General features: G+C 42.5%; 1 protein-coding gene across 4 annotated transcripts in view; it reads right to left on the bottom strand.

The window, feature by feature from the left end:
• The window catches only part of neo1a (neogenin 1a), a 200,514-nt gene that overhangs the window by 19,397 nt on the left and 166,951 nt on the right, over positions 1-14,166 (bottom strand). For all 4 annotated transcript variants that reach the window (XM_079496866.1, XM_079496868.1, XM_079496867.1 and 1 more), the window contains exons 11-17: positions 12,478-12,616; positions 11,638-11,687; positions 7,877-8,021; positions 5,432-5,542; positions 5,002-5,196; positions 3,791-3,886; positions 55-230 (exon numbers count right to left, since the gene is read on the bottom strand). In XM_079496866.1, coding sequence (XP_079352992.1) covers positions 55-230; positions 3,791-3,886; positions 5,002-5,196; positions 5,432-5,542; positions 7,877-8,021; positions 11,638-11,687; positions 12,478-12,616 — 912 coding nt within the window. The remainder of the gene's footprint in view (positions 1-54; positions 231-3,790; positions 3,887-5,001; positions 5,197-5,431; positions 5,543-7,876; positions 8,022-11,637; positions 11,688-12,477; positions 12,617-14,166) is intronic.

Genomic DNA, 14,166 nt, shown 5'->3' with positions numbered 1-14,166 from the left:
CTGTGTGAGTGTGTGTCTTAAAAAAGGGGGAAGAAAAGAAAAGATAGGCCTTACCTTCATCTTTGTGTTGGCAGGGATGTTGGTCTTCCAGCGCACTGTGTAGTAGCGGGCATCTGTGATCTTTTGGTTCTTGGGCAAGGAGTTGTCAGCCCAGGTCACCTTGATGGTGTCATGGCTCAGCACAGAGGACTGAACACCCACGGGCGGCAGCATGGGGGTAGGGTCTGGTACTGGGGTGTATGGAGCATGGAAGAGTTCATACAGATCAACATCGGGGTCTATGGGGTCTGCATGCCAGCAGTTAGCCGCACGCACACGTAACACAAAATTAAAATGGGTTCAAATTAAAGACAAACAACAGAGAGGCGTGGTAAGGTGGATCAGAGGTGGTGTTAATGAGTTACAAAATGGCGGAGCAGGACGACAAACGGAAATGAGGAGGACGAGGAGAAAGATCGTGACAGGGAAAAGATTGGGAAGGGTGAAGAGAAAGAGAGAGAAAATTCTATTAGAAAACAGGTTACTACGGCTACGAAACCACATCTACAGTATCTACAGACTGGGTTGCTATACAGAGGCTACTGTACAACACATACATTTAACCACATCTACAGTATCTACAGACTGGGTTGCTATACAGAGGCTACTGTACAACACATACATTTAACCACATCTACAGTATCTACAGACTGGGTTGCTATACAGAGGCTACTGTACAACACATACATTTAACCACATCTACAGTATCTACAGACTGGGTTGCTATACAGAGGCTACTGTACAACACATACATTTTCTATCATTGACATTTACAGTGGGAAAGACAATAATCCCTTCACAAGAAACATGAGATCTATCAGGAAAGTAAGAGGCAGTAAAGACAGAACTCATTTAGGGATGCACAAAACTAAGCAGATTGTTTTGTATACAAAGTCAAGGTGCAGTTTGTAACACTAAGAAGAATGGAATTCACTTGAACATTTATAACAATAGGCTATACTCAATGTCCTTGACGGGCATCCAGTCGTTAAAACTAACTTGAAGCCTACAGGCTGAAGACAGAAAAAGTTTATGGACAAGTGGTAGATATTACTGTATATACTGTATGCACATATATTTCAAAACCATACAATGGAGGGTATTGTACTAGTCCACATCTTGTAGGGAATGTTTTTCCCCCATTTCACTAGAATCAAGTTTTTGGTTGCAATGTTAAAATAATGAGGCCATTGCAATAAGAATGACATTTCAAAAGACATCCGTGAACTCTAAATTTAGCTTAAATATCTCCCTTTGGGAACAGGTGCAGAACTAGTTCAGCTTTCAGATAAACAGCTTAATTGTTATACAGTATTTTGATATGTTATTCTTATTGCAATTGTCTAATCTTATGTTGTAGTACAATCAATTCAGAAGCAGAAAATGTATACATTTTATTCAGAAAGTCACTTTGAAAAGCGACCTTTTTGTTGTCCAACTGAAGTCCAATTCTTTCATCTCAATTTATTTTTATGGGAAGCGTTTACTAGTTGTCACTAGTACAGTTCTGTAGAGCACAGTAGCAGGCACGTTATTTAAATGTTCAAATTTAGCATTATTTCCTCCTTTTAATTGAAAATACGCTATGCAATCCAAATCCAACACCTGATAATATTGTTCCACATAATGTGTAAGAAAACGCTGTTGCCTAACAAACAACCTGTGTGTGGGTGTGTTTTCGTGGATAAAAACATGTGTGAAGTGACTGCTTATTAGTCATTATGCCCTTGTAAATGTTTGTGTGACACAGCAGCTCAAGTAAGTGGCTCCCTGGCCACAATGCACATCCATCGCCGCCATGTTGAGGAATAAATGCTTCAAGATGGCTACTTGGAACAGGCTGCTGGCCACGCTTTGTTCTGCTCTGCATCAGCCAGCCGCTTGGGTGCTCCAAGCTCTGACCATGGTCCAGTGGCCATGAAAAAAACAGAACCCCCCCAGTGGTCAGTCAGCCACGAGGGGCTGCATGCCTCCTCAATTACCAACTACTTGTTGGACCGTGGTACTCAAACTCACCCCATTTGACACCTCATTGTGTAGCACAGTGCTCGTTATATTCTTTTTTATATGGTCTGGACTGCTCGATTGCGTGTGTGTGTGTGTGTGTGTGTGTGTGTGTGTGTGTGTGTGTGTGTGTGTGTGTGTGTGTGTGTGTGTGTGTGTGTGTGTGTGTGTGTGTGTGTGTGTGTGTGTGTGTGTGTGTGTGTGCATGCGTGCAAGTGATCGAAGTATTCATGTGGTTGCAGAGACACACTGAGGGGTCAGAGTTGCCCAACTTGCAGAACAGTACAATACCAATACCATACCCTGGCATCTCATGCTCCTGTAATCATCTTTTACGCTTTTCAATGCAGCTATTACGTGTTGTAAAAGGTTCAACCAAGCAGGCTTTTAAGGAAAGTTTCCCAAGATTTCTAAGTTGTTTTTTAAAAAGTACACGCACTATGTAGGTCAGCTCATCTTTTTAATCCTGACTTGAACAAACTAGCGGGAATGCACCCTGGAGGACTCAGTGGCAGATGATGGCAGTGGGCTTTGGTTCTGACGGAGGGCTGCCAAAGCCACGACAGGGGGTCTGCTTGTGTGTGCTGGTGGCGGCATGTGTGTGTATTGTGTGTGATGAAGAAGAAGAGAGAGCTTCTTTCGAAAAATGTGTGGATGCAAGGGTTTGTTGCTGTGTGTGTGTGTGTGTGTTGCTTGAGTGTGTATATAGGCTGCTTGCCCCATGCAGCATATTGATGATATTCCTGTCTTCCGGCATCCTCCCCCCCCCCCCCCCCCCCCGGCACAGCGGTGCATGGTGAAATGGTGCTGTGTCAAAGACAAACTGGTACGATTAAAACAGAGTTGGGAGACAGGAGGTTGACTTCCTGAAGACATGGGGTACGGCCCACATTCTGAGATGCCCGCTCACGCGTGTGTGTGTGAGCGAGCGAGCGCGCGCACACGCGCGCACGCGTGCACACACACACACACACACACACACACACACACACACACACACACACACACACACACACACACACACACACACACACACACACACACACACACACACACACACACACACACACACACACACACACACACACCTCTAACAGACAGTTTTTCATTCATTATGTTTATGATCTCATGTACGGCACAGCGTGGCTCGAGTTCTACTGCTTATTGTCAAGCAGAGCAATGATCTGAGTGTTAGAGAATTATGGATCGGCAGCCAGCCAAGCTGAATGCTCTCAAACAATATTAATTCTGGCTGTCTCCTGTTGCAAGACCTTGCTGTACCATGCAAGCAATATTGCCTATTATTGACCAATGTCAAAGACACTATATGACCGTGAGCATCCAATTACAGATGAATGAAGTGTGACAATAGTCACAAAGAATATTTTCAATTGGATTGCAGAGAAACCTGGTTAAGACCGGCAGTAATATTCTTGAGGATTTGGGACTTGGACACATTCAGATAATGGCTGGGTTTCCCGAACGCATTTAGTGTAAGACTTGTAGTGCCGCACATGCTCAGATGCCCTCTAGGCCGCACACAGAAGCCTGTGAACATAGACATTCCATGCATAGATGGAGATTTTGTTGGGCATCTCATCAGTGAAGGAAACTACGTAACGTTGACAGCATTTAATCATTTAGAAATCAATCCATCGCATTGAACATTGCTGCTTTGTGCAGCAAGTGCAAGTACTTGCGTGTGCTCCTGTGTGTTTGTAATACGTATTTGGTGGGTAAGTCCTACCTGACTGTGGCCTAGTGATGGCGCTCTCGTACACTGGGATCCCCTCGCCCACATTGTTGAAGGCCTTCAGTGTGATCACATAGTGGGAGCTGGGGTCTGAGAGGGAGAGCAAGGGAGGGGGAAAGGGAGAGATGAAACAGAAAGATAAACGGATGGGATGCTGCAAGCTAATCAAGCTGATGCTCTTGAGATCCACTCGCAATATTAGTGAATGTCTGAATTCCTCTCGCTTTATGCTTATTTTATTTTTGAGGGGCGCCAGCCCCTCGTATATACAGGTTTAATGTTTGTTTTTAGTTCAATGTTTGTTTTAAAAACGCCATTGACAATGAAGGGAAAATGTACGTCATATTGTCTCTTTATTGTTAATGGCATTTAATGTTTGTGTTGGCACCGTTTGTTTTACATCACCATTACATCACCTAATCAACATGAGTTAGACTTTAGTATATTAGCGCCCCTCACTTCACACGGGTGTGATTTTTATTTTATTCTGAACTGCATGCCTCATCCTAGAATATAACTTAGGACATGAGCCCAATATTGTAATAAAAGTTGAATTAATAGATCAATGGGATCTGGCAAAACCAAAGGAAACACCAGTTTGGGTTTTCTAATCTTAGAGGAAAAAAGACAACTGCTCATCAATGTATTATCGCTGCCATTGTAATAATTCTTGACTGAGTATTCATCTGTGCTCTTCATTGTTATGATATTGAAAGAAAACAATGGTTCAGTATCTTCTAATTCTACAGTACCTACATTGGGATTCCGAGATCCTAACATCATTTTGATGTTCCTCATGTTGTGCATTGTTTGCGCTACAAGGCACTGTTCTAATCAAAAAAAGCAAATGCATCATGGGAATACTGTGTTCAATTGGAATTGTTATGTCAGTATTAACCATTATTTGCCTCGACTTCTTAAGGGCTTGGTGGATTCGAAGACAAAGTACAGCTCATGCCAGTACAAAACACACAATAAGCCTTTGCAGGGGGAGTTTATACTTAAATGCACTCGGAAAACAGTCAATTCAAATATATTTGTGTAAACACAACATGCTCTATTAGCTAGACAACTCAAACCACATTAAGAGAGGAAAACAAAAGTCTAAGGAAAGAAATAGTAAACAATTGTGGTGTAATCTGAGAACCGTGACCTCCATCAGTTAAAAAAAAGAAAAGGAGTGAACAGCAGTGGTTTGTTCTTACCAAGATTCTCAATGCTGTAGTAGCGCTGCTTGTAATCCACTTTGATGGTCTGGGCATGGGGACTGCCTATTCCATATCCGATGGTATAACCACGGACCACAATATCCTGGTTCTCAGGCGGCGTCCAACTCACTACGATACTGTTTACCAGTGGACGGACGTGGAGTGAGCTGGGAATGTCTGGCACGCGGGACTCTGGTGGCGTTAGAAGAGAAAATGCCCAGTTAATCAGGGCATGTTGTGCGGTCCGAGTCAGCTGGCCTAATATTGCAAAATGGCTCTGCGAGATCTATTTTTAAACATTTCTGAAAAATCTTGAAAGTGTGAGAACTACTGATTTAGAAGGCAGTTGTAGGTCTTACTTAATGGCTCATTCAAATGTATTGTATAGTGACCATGCATGTGTGGTGTGTAAATCAGTTGACGTTACCATCCAGGTCACTCTCAAACGTTTCCGTGGTGGTCCAGTCTGTGGCAGGTCCTGTGCCATTCGCTGTCACAGCAGACACTCGGAAGGTGTACTCCGTTCCCCGCTCTAGACCTAGGGGAACGACAATGCACGCGCGCGCACACACACACACACACACACACACACACACACACACACACACACACACACACACACACACACACACACACACACACACACACACACACACACACACACACACACACACACACACACACACACACACACAATGATCTGCTTAGGGATGGGTCAAAAACAATTTATAGAAAATAAGTATTTTTTTGGGTGAACTATTCATATCTTATCAGGGAATTATCTTATTAAGGGGAATTATACTGCTACTGCTGTGGTAGGTAGCAGGTCCAGGTCCTCTGCTTGGCTTTTTGGTCGTGTGCTCAGCTCAGCTAACAAGTGATACTCAGAAAAGGAATCCACCAAAGTGGAAAAAGCAGCACTCCAAAGTTAAAATGCAAGACAAGTAGCTCAGTTGACCATTTTCTTTAATCCTAATTTAATTAAAGAAAATGGTCAACTGAGCTACTCATGCATTATTATTTTTGGAGTGCCGCTTTCTCCACTTTGGCGGAATCCTTTCAGGATATTATACTGCATTAAGAAGAATGTTTGAACATGCTTTTACTTTATCACTTTTACTCAAGTATCACAATCAGAATATTTATCGGAACAACAAACAAACAAACATACAAGCAAACCTTGACTAAAGGTGGCCTTACACTAGCCGATAATCGGGCATTTTTGACGCTCGGGGGGTGCCCGACCGCTCAAAGCGCGATCGGGATCGGCCCCGATCAACATCAAGAATGTTTGATATTTGCTCTGCCCCGCTTCTGATTATCCTGTAGTGTGTGGTGCTATCAGATTTCAGATTGAAAAAAATCGGCTAGTGTAAGGCCACCTTTAGATAGATAGTAGATCAGCCAAAGACCAATGTTTCAACTTGAGGCACTATATAGGGGATGACTTCGCACAAATTCTTCCATTACAACTTTTCTCTCTCACTGGCAACTTCTTACTGGCTCTTCAGTCACTCAACGATTCAACTAGGACATGACCATGCAGACAAAATAAACACTAATATTTCTCAGGAGATGCCCAACATTTCTCTGCATGGTTTAAAGGGAAAATCTATATTAAAGCGTGCCCAGGGAGGAATACACCAGGTTTTGTGGTAGTGCAATCACCCTTCTCCTCAATTCAATATCATTGAGGGGTCGGAGATGTATTTCTCTCTACTGATTACTATGTGCCATTGCCATTGCTGGTTCAGCCGGAAGTGTGCTGGTGCTGCTGGTGGAAGAAAACATATTTCCAAGGGAGATGCAGATCTCTTGATGTTTGAATTAGCTATGTTTCTATTTTGGAGGCAACTGTCTCACAGCAGGGGCCAGATTTGGAATTCGGAATAGGCGGGAATGCCTGCTGACAATAAATGATGTGTAGCTGTGTTCATTTGCTGAAATAGTTTTTCATCATCATCATCACCACCATCATTCTGGTCCCTGTTGGTATGCTACATGTTAATCCCATCAACTCCTCGTCTCTACCCACTAATCTGGGCCACCCCTCGGGGCAGTGTCTGAGGACTGCTTAACCACTCATGCCTCCCAGGCTACAACATCTCTCTCTAAATGCCTTTGAACCGACAAACATCCCCCTCTGTTTCACCACTAGAATCTCTTCAGAAATCAACTTTTAATCCATTGAGACCTGGAACGCAACCATGTCACGTTAGCGTTTAACCACATTAACCATTAACCCATTTTGGGGCGGGAACCCCTTTTGGTGTTTTAAACATTGTTATAATTTAGCTATTGAAAAATAGCAGATCTACAAGCTCATAGCGCGCCACCGAGTGGCGCGCTATGAGCTTGTAGATCTGCTATTTTTGAAAAATCGTTAAAATGTGCCTCAAATCTTTCCGAAAATTGTCATGATTTAGAAAACTTTTTTTTTTAAATTTCGACGTCAGGCCTGAATGGGTTAAGTGTGCATTCTCTTTGATGCAGCACGCAGCATGAGTCTGGGCCACTAAAAAAAAGTTGCTGAGACCACATGTAATATTAATCATCGTTGCTGAGTGCGTCTGGTGAAACCGTCCACATTCTTGGCTGCTGTGAGCATGAGCGATGCCGACAGTAGGTGTTTAAAGTCCAACTGACTTCATAAACAGAACTACAGACACTGATCAAAAAAGAAATGAGACTCATGCAGCCCTGAGTTGTAAGGCCCAAAATGTTAAAATACTGCCGATAGCCAGACAAAGCTATCAATTTCACAGACCATGACTAGATAATGTAAAGAGGAAGTTCGAAAAACTTCACCCGCAGGCATTGCTACTCCCTATTCCCAATTATTACAGAACCAATTCACTGGTACTGTATATACCATCAATGAGCTGTGAAAGCTGGCTGCCTCCAGTGGTCTCCGCAGCCTCACTCTTCCGCGTTCCTTTCCTGTACCGAATCTTGTAGCCGGTGATCTCCCCATTCTGTAGTCCAGGGGGCGGGGGCTGCCAGCGGACCATGATGCTCTGCCGGGGTTGACAAGAACACAGTGACATGATGAACGGGATGAAGAGGCATTGCGCTAAGGAGGAACTCCCTATCGGGGAACACATAGGCATTAAACCGCCAAAACTTGTCTCACGAGTCGTCAACCTTGTCGACCCCAAGTTGACGCCCCCCTGAATGCTTTTCTGTAGAGGTGACCTTGGGGCTTTGCAGCCAAGATAAAACCTCTCGCGGACCTTTGCGTAACTACTAGCTATCTATGTTAATTTAACTCTGTGACTCACTGTTCAACTACACTATCTCACCTGCCCCTCTCCCATCCTCCTGCCAGTGGTGTTACAGCAGGGGAGCCCCGAAAGACAAACACAGTGATGCAACACCGATAGACACATTAGGAAAAAATAAATGTATGCATAATAGATACCGAGTGGTCCTGTTGAGAGACGTGTGCATGTGTGGCGGTGCAGTTTCCCCTGCAGGGATACTGAGGCAGGGAGATGAATGCTGACTCTTGGCTGGCGGGCTCACGTGCATGGTGTGTGTGTGTGCAGTGATAGGTGGGGGGTAACTCAGTGTGGGAGAGCAGTTAATTAACACTACCCGACTGTTGCAGTGATGCGACAAAACCCCTGAATACAGTATGGATGCACACTCCTCCCCACACCTTGAGTCAAGGGAATAACGCAAATTAAATCTGTGTTAAGTGAGTTCAATTATTTCCATTTTCCTTATTATGGTGTTCGTCCTAGCTTGTTAGTTACATGTGCTGCACGTCCCCACGCTGCTCCCAATACTAGAAAATCCTGCACATCCTCTCTTCCAGCATTACTCTTTGCCCCCCTACCAACACGTTATTCCCAGTATACCAACAATCCAGTAGTTCTCTCTTCATTGAAAATTTTGAATCAGTTTAGACAACATTTTGAGTTAAAATCCCCATCGGTCCTTATGCCCATTTGTAAAAACCATTTGTTTCCATCCTCCTCTTTGGACTCAACATACAGCAAGTGGAAGGAGAAGGGCCTTATCTCTTTTAGGGATCTATACAGTGATGGGTTATTTATTTCTCTCGGAGAACTCACCACCAAATTGAATAATCAAAACAATAGCTTTTTTAGATTTTTCCAAATACGTAACTTTGCAAGCACCCATTTTAAACCCTTCCCCAGTTTACCTGAGAAAACCCTAGTGGAGTCCATCATGTCTGCACCAGATTCTATGTTTAACATTTCATCAATTTATAATGCTCTTGTTTCCTTTAGAACAACCTCTCTACTTGGGTTGAGAGGCGTATGGGAGGACGAACTTGGGACTGAGCTGAGCGAGGAATATTGGGCTGATGTGCTGTCTAGGATTAACAATTCATGTGCCTGCGCTCGTATGTGCCTGATTCAATTGAAAGTGGTTCATAGGATTCATTACACTAAAGCTAAGCTTAGTAGACTATTTCCAGAAACAAACGACTCATGCAACAGGTGCCTTCAATCCCCTGCAAACCACACACATACTTTTTATTCCTGTTCAAAGCTCGCCTCTTTTTGGAAATCCTTTTTTGACACACTCAGTCTGGTCCTGGGATTCTCTGTATTACCCTGTCCTTTTATAGCCATCTTTGGTGTGTCCCCTGTAGGAGGCAGATTTAATAGATTCCAGGCCGATGCGGTTGCTTTTGCCTCCCTTATAGCCAGGCGTCGTATATTGCTCCACTGGAAGAGCCCTAATCCTCCTGAGGTGTCATTATGGCTAAAACATTTGTCATCCTTTCTCCATTTGGAAAAAATCAAATACACTGTTAGGGGTTCGTTGAATAACTTCTACAGAACCTGGGACCCATTCCTCACATACATTAATTCCTTAACCACAATTTAAGTAGGAACTAATTCCAATATTCCCCCTCTACTGTGAGTATACTGTGATCATGCGTATATGTGTACGTGCATGTATGTACATGTGTGCACGGTTATGCGTATGTGTGCGCAATGCGCATATGTATGAATGTGTATGTATGTGCATGTATGTATGTATATGTGTGTATGGATACATGTAGGCTATGTGTGTATATATATATATATATATATTTAAAAATGAAATAGTTCAATTTGTTTTCTTTACATTGCTCCCACTATTGCTAGCATTTAATCTTAATTACTTTAATGCATGAATCTCAAATTTAGTAACTCATTCTGTTTCCCCCGGGGCATGGGAGGGTAAGGATACTTGTGAGGGTCTGTTTTGTTTTTGTTGTTGTCTGTTTTGTTTTGTTTCCACGTGTTCTGTTTACTTTTTTGTTTTGTCTCTTGTTTTATTTCCTATGTTTTGTTTGGTCATGTATGTCTTGTATTTTAAAATGGAAAAAACCTAATAAAAATATAATAAAAAAAAAAGAAAATGTGTTTAATTGAGTTTCAGAAAATCACAGGAAACAGACAGATGTTAAAGGAAGAAAAACAGGGAAAACGTATCCCATCAAAGTCTTTTTTATAAGGTTGACATGTGCTATAAGTATTACCACTGTCAACTGCACATATAATGTTCAGTTGTACAGTTAGGGTTTCAGTATGGTTCCTAGTATGACCTAACAGCAAAATGACCACCATGTGAATATGGTCCAGTGCTGTAGGCTAGGTTATTTCAGACGGTATACCATAATTATTCGCTGTGCGTCATGCGCACGTATAGGCTATACGCTCGCTCGTGGTCAATGTATGAAATTATTACGGTATGTGCTTTTTTTTCTCTCAAAAACGTCACCATGGAATACTACGTATATAGTGTATAACGTAACGGTAGACTGATATGGTCCATTGCAGGAAGGTTTTGAAGATTGAATTATTCATACTTATATGAATATAATGAGGTTCTAGAAAGAAAGTCATTAAAAATTTAACCAGTCATCCAATCCAACTTTCACTCAAATCAATGTCTCACCTAGACACAGGATCTGACAGGAAATTTGACCTGATGGTTAAATTTATCCCCTGAGTAAGCAGGCATGCTCTATTGGCTCAAAGGCAAAAATCTCAGCATGTGCGCAGGAAACCCGTCGTTCAAATTCGGCGTAGAAGAGGAAGCTTTAACTCCTCATGGGTAGATTTTGTTTTTTACACACTCGTACTCAAATTCAGTATATAAAAGACTAGACTGCATTTCACAATGCAGTCTAGTCTTTTATATACTGAATGTTGTGCACTCTCCCCAGCTACAGTAGTTTCGCTTCTACTATCAAGTCGGAGGCTGCAGTTCTTTGAGAACCTGTTTAGTGTTGAGCCCCACGGTCTCTGGCAGATACAGATAGAGACTGATAGAGAGGTTAAAGCTGTCTGACAGACGACGACTCTCTAGCCGATGAGAGGATCGATGAGGGTTCACACACCCTCCTAACCAGCTGGGGCTTCAGGTCTCTGACACACCTAATCACATGGAAAGAGTGTGCTCTGGCCTGTGGGCTATCTATCTGATCACCTCAAAGAGAGAGAGAGAGAGAGGGGGGGGGGGGGGGGGGGGGGGTGCTGTGTTGCGTCTGTGAATGAGGATCTTTTGATGTGAATATACCCACTGTGTCTGAGAGTGAGGTTGTTTATGTGATGCCTTTTATTTTATTTATTTCATAATGATTTAACATAATCAAGGGCTTACCTTTGAGTTTTGGACCTCTATGCTGAGGTTTTGAGGAGGTGCACCTGGAACTGTGAAGAAAACAAGAGTGCATGGTGAAAAAAGAGATTGTGTAAGTAACATACAGAAGAATGTGAACTGTAAATTTCACATGGCACTTTTAAATGAACACTCGAGACTTTCCTCTGTTTGCTTTGACCACTTAAACACTAGTAGACTGGAGTGGATCTATCCTAGCTCCTCCCCTTCTTTCCCTTCTACACTCGCCGAACATAGAGCTTGTAGATCTGCTATTTTCGCTAAACTGCAAAACAATCTTTGTGTACACAACTTCCCCAACTATAGACACCTCTGGCTGTCACACATACGTGTGGCAGCTCAAGGTTGATTGAGTGCATTTATATGCATATCAATGTAACGTGCCTCTGACACCTGCTAATGGTCTCATTGCAAAGCGGTGTTTCTGGTTGCTATAATAATTAGTCATTATGAGTGTGTTTGGTGATGTTCTTCATTCTCGCCCTGATGAAGACCAGTTAATGGTCGAGAATTAATTTAATAAAGGCTTTTCTCTCTTTTTAACTTTTGTTTTGAGTGCCCGGATCGTCTCTCTATGGCTTGATCCTGTTTGATCCGTGTGAGCACCTTTTTACCATTATCACCTGGTTGAACACCTGGTTATTCCCTCTTTTTACCATTATCACCTGGTTGAACACCTGGTTATTCCCTCTTTTTACCATTATCACCTGGTTGAACACCTGGTTATTCCCTCTTTTTACCATTATCACCTGGTTGAACACCTGGTTATTCCCTCTTTTTATCCTATAGAAATAAATGCTTCCATCTTATAACGCAACGAACCATCAGACAGGGTGCGAACTGTGATGTCCTCCGTGGAGACCCCTGGACCATGCTTGTTGTAGGCCACCACACGAAAACTGTGTTCCATGTACTTCTTCAACCCAGTCATGGTGTAGGAGAGAGAACTTATGTCTATGTCCTAAGAGAAAGACATAAGTCAGTTTGTTTCAATATTGGTTGGGTAACAGGTAACGTATATGTATGTAGCCTATAAATGTATGTAAGTTGAAAGTACTATACTGTGGTCGGCTGGCGTATGTACTGTATGTACGGTATGTGTGGTATAGGTATATATACTGGATGTTGATGGTGACGTAATTAAGATATGTTTCAATATCGGATTATAACTGGCTGTCGATGGTGACGTAATTAAGATGTTTCAATGTCGGGTGGATAAAAGGTAATGTCTGTATGTATACATGTATGTAATCTGAAACATATATTAATTACGTCACCATCAACATACAGTATACCTACCACGCATACCATACGTACATACGTCCAGCCGACCACAATACTTGCGGGCTCTGCTTGCGCAAGTAATTATCTAAATGTCTTTGGAGTCCCACACACTGCCACAGCTTGCAATCATCCACACTTTAATGCAACATTACGGTCGTAACCCTTCATTAGACATAGCCACAAGTTTATTTCAGGTGTTTTAGGTCCCCAAGTTTGTTATAAACAATGTGACAGTGACTACAATGACAATGAGCTTAGTTATACAACCTGGAGGCTGATTAAAACAAATCTGCTTTCTTTCAGGGATGTCCAATCACAACCTCAGCACACAAATTATCACAGCACCCGTACTCCCCTTGACCTTAAATATTTCATGTGCTTTTAACACATTTCCTCCAGTCTTTGTCTTCACCTTTGTTCTAACCCTCTCTTTCGGAGATACGAGAGAGGAGCTTTTCTCGCCCAGTCGGCCACTTTGATCCCACCCTCAGTCAGCCTCTTCATCTCTGCCCCCCTTCTTCTGGTCTCATCTCTATCTCTCTCCTCTAGAGAGCTGAGGCATCGTTACTCAGTGTGCTGGCTGACATTTCATCCATTATCATATTAAAGGCTTTTTAACGCCTGGCTGGCTCACTCACCCACTACTGCCGGCGCTGACTCACTCTCTAACCAGCTAGATGCCAAAGTCAGGGCGAAGTTGCTTTTGCACATACAAAATGAGAATCACTAGCTGGTCTGTGATCATTATTAAGTAGATAGTTACATCATTTGTTGGAAGTTATAATATATATTATGTTTGCATCATCGGCAGACAATTGCTAAATATGAGATTGAATTAATCTGTCAAATCAGGTATGTGTCTCATAATCGTTGCCATGGAATGTTCCATGGTGAGTATCAAAGTGATGTTACCTGGCTTTTAGCATTTGTGCTAAAAAACTAGGTTTATAAAGACCGTTGCATCTGCATGTTGAGCAAAACATTACATTACAGTACATTAAAGGGGAACCTTGCTTATTTATAACCTGGTGGATATGTTCAAATGGGCCATTTGAACATATCCACCAGGTTATAATGGGACATACTGTTAAAACTGATTCCAGACCTTACACTCTAGGTGAAAATCAGCTGTTGTCAGTTAACCATGCCCCTAATAGCTGTGATTTGTTTTGTTTTTTTGTTTCACTTAATAACCGATTAATGACCCTAACCTAATTCTGTCCACAA

This window comes from Electrona antarctica (assembly GCF_951216825.1).
Source record: "Electrona antarctica genome assembly, chromosome: 3".
Classification (NCBI taxonomy): Eukaryota; Metazoa; Chordata; class Actinopteri; order Myctophiformes; family Myctophidae; genus Electrona; species Electrona antarctica.
Note: the sequence above shows the minus strand (reverse complement) of the source record. Positions and strands in the feature narration are given on the sequence as shown.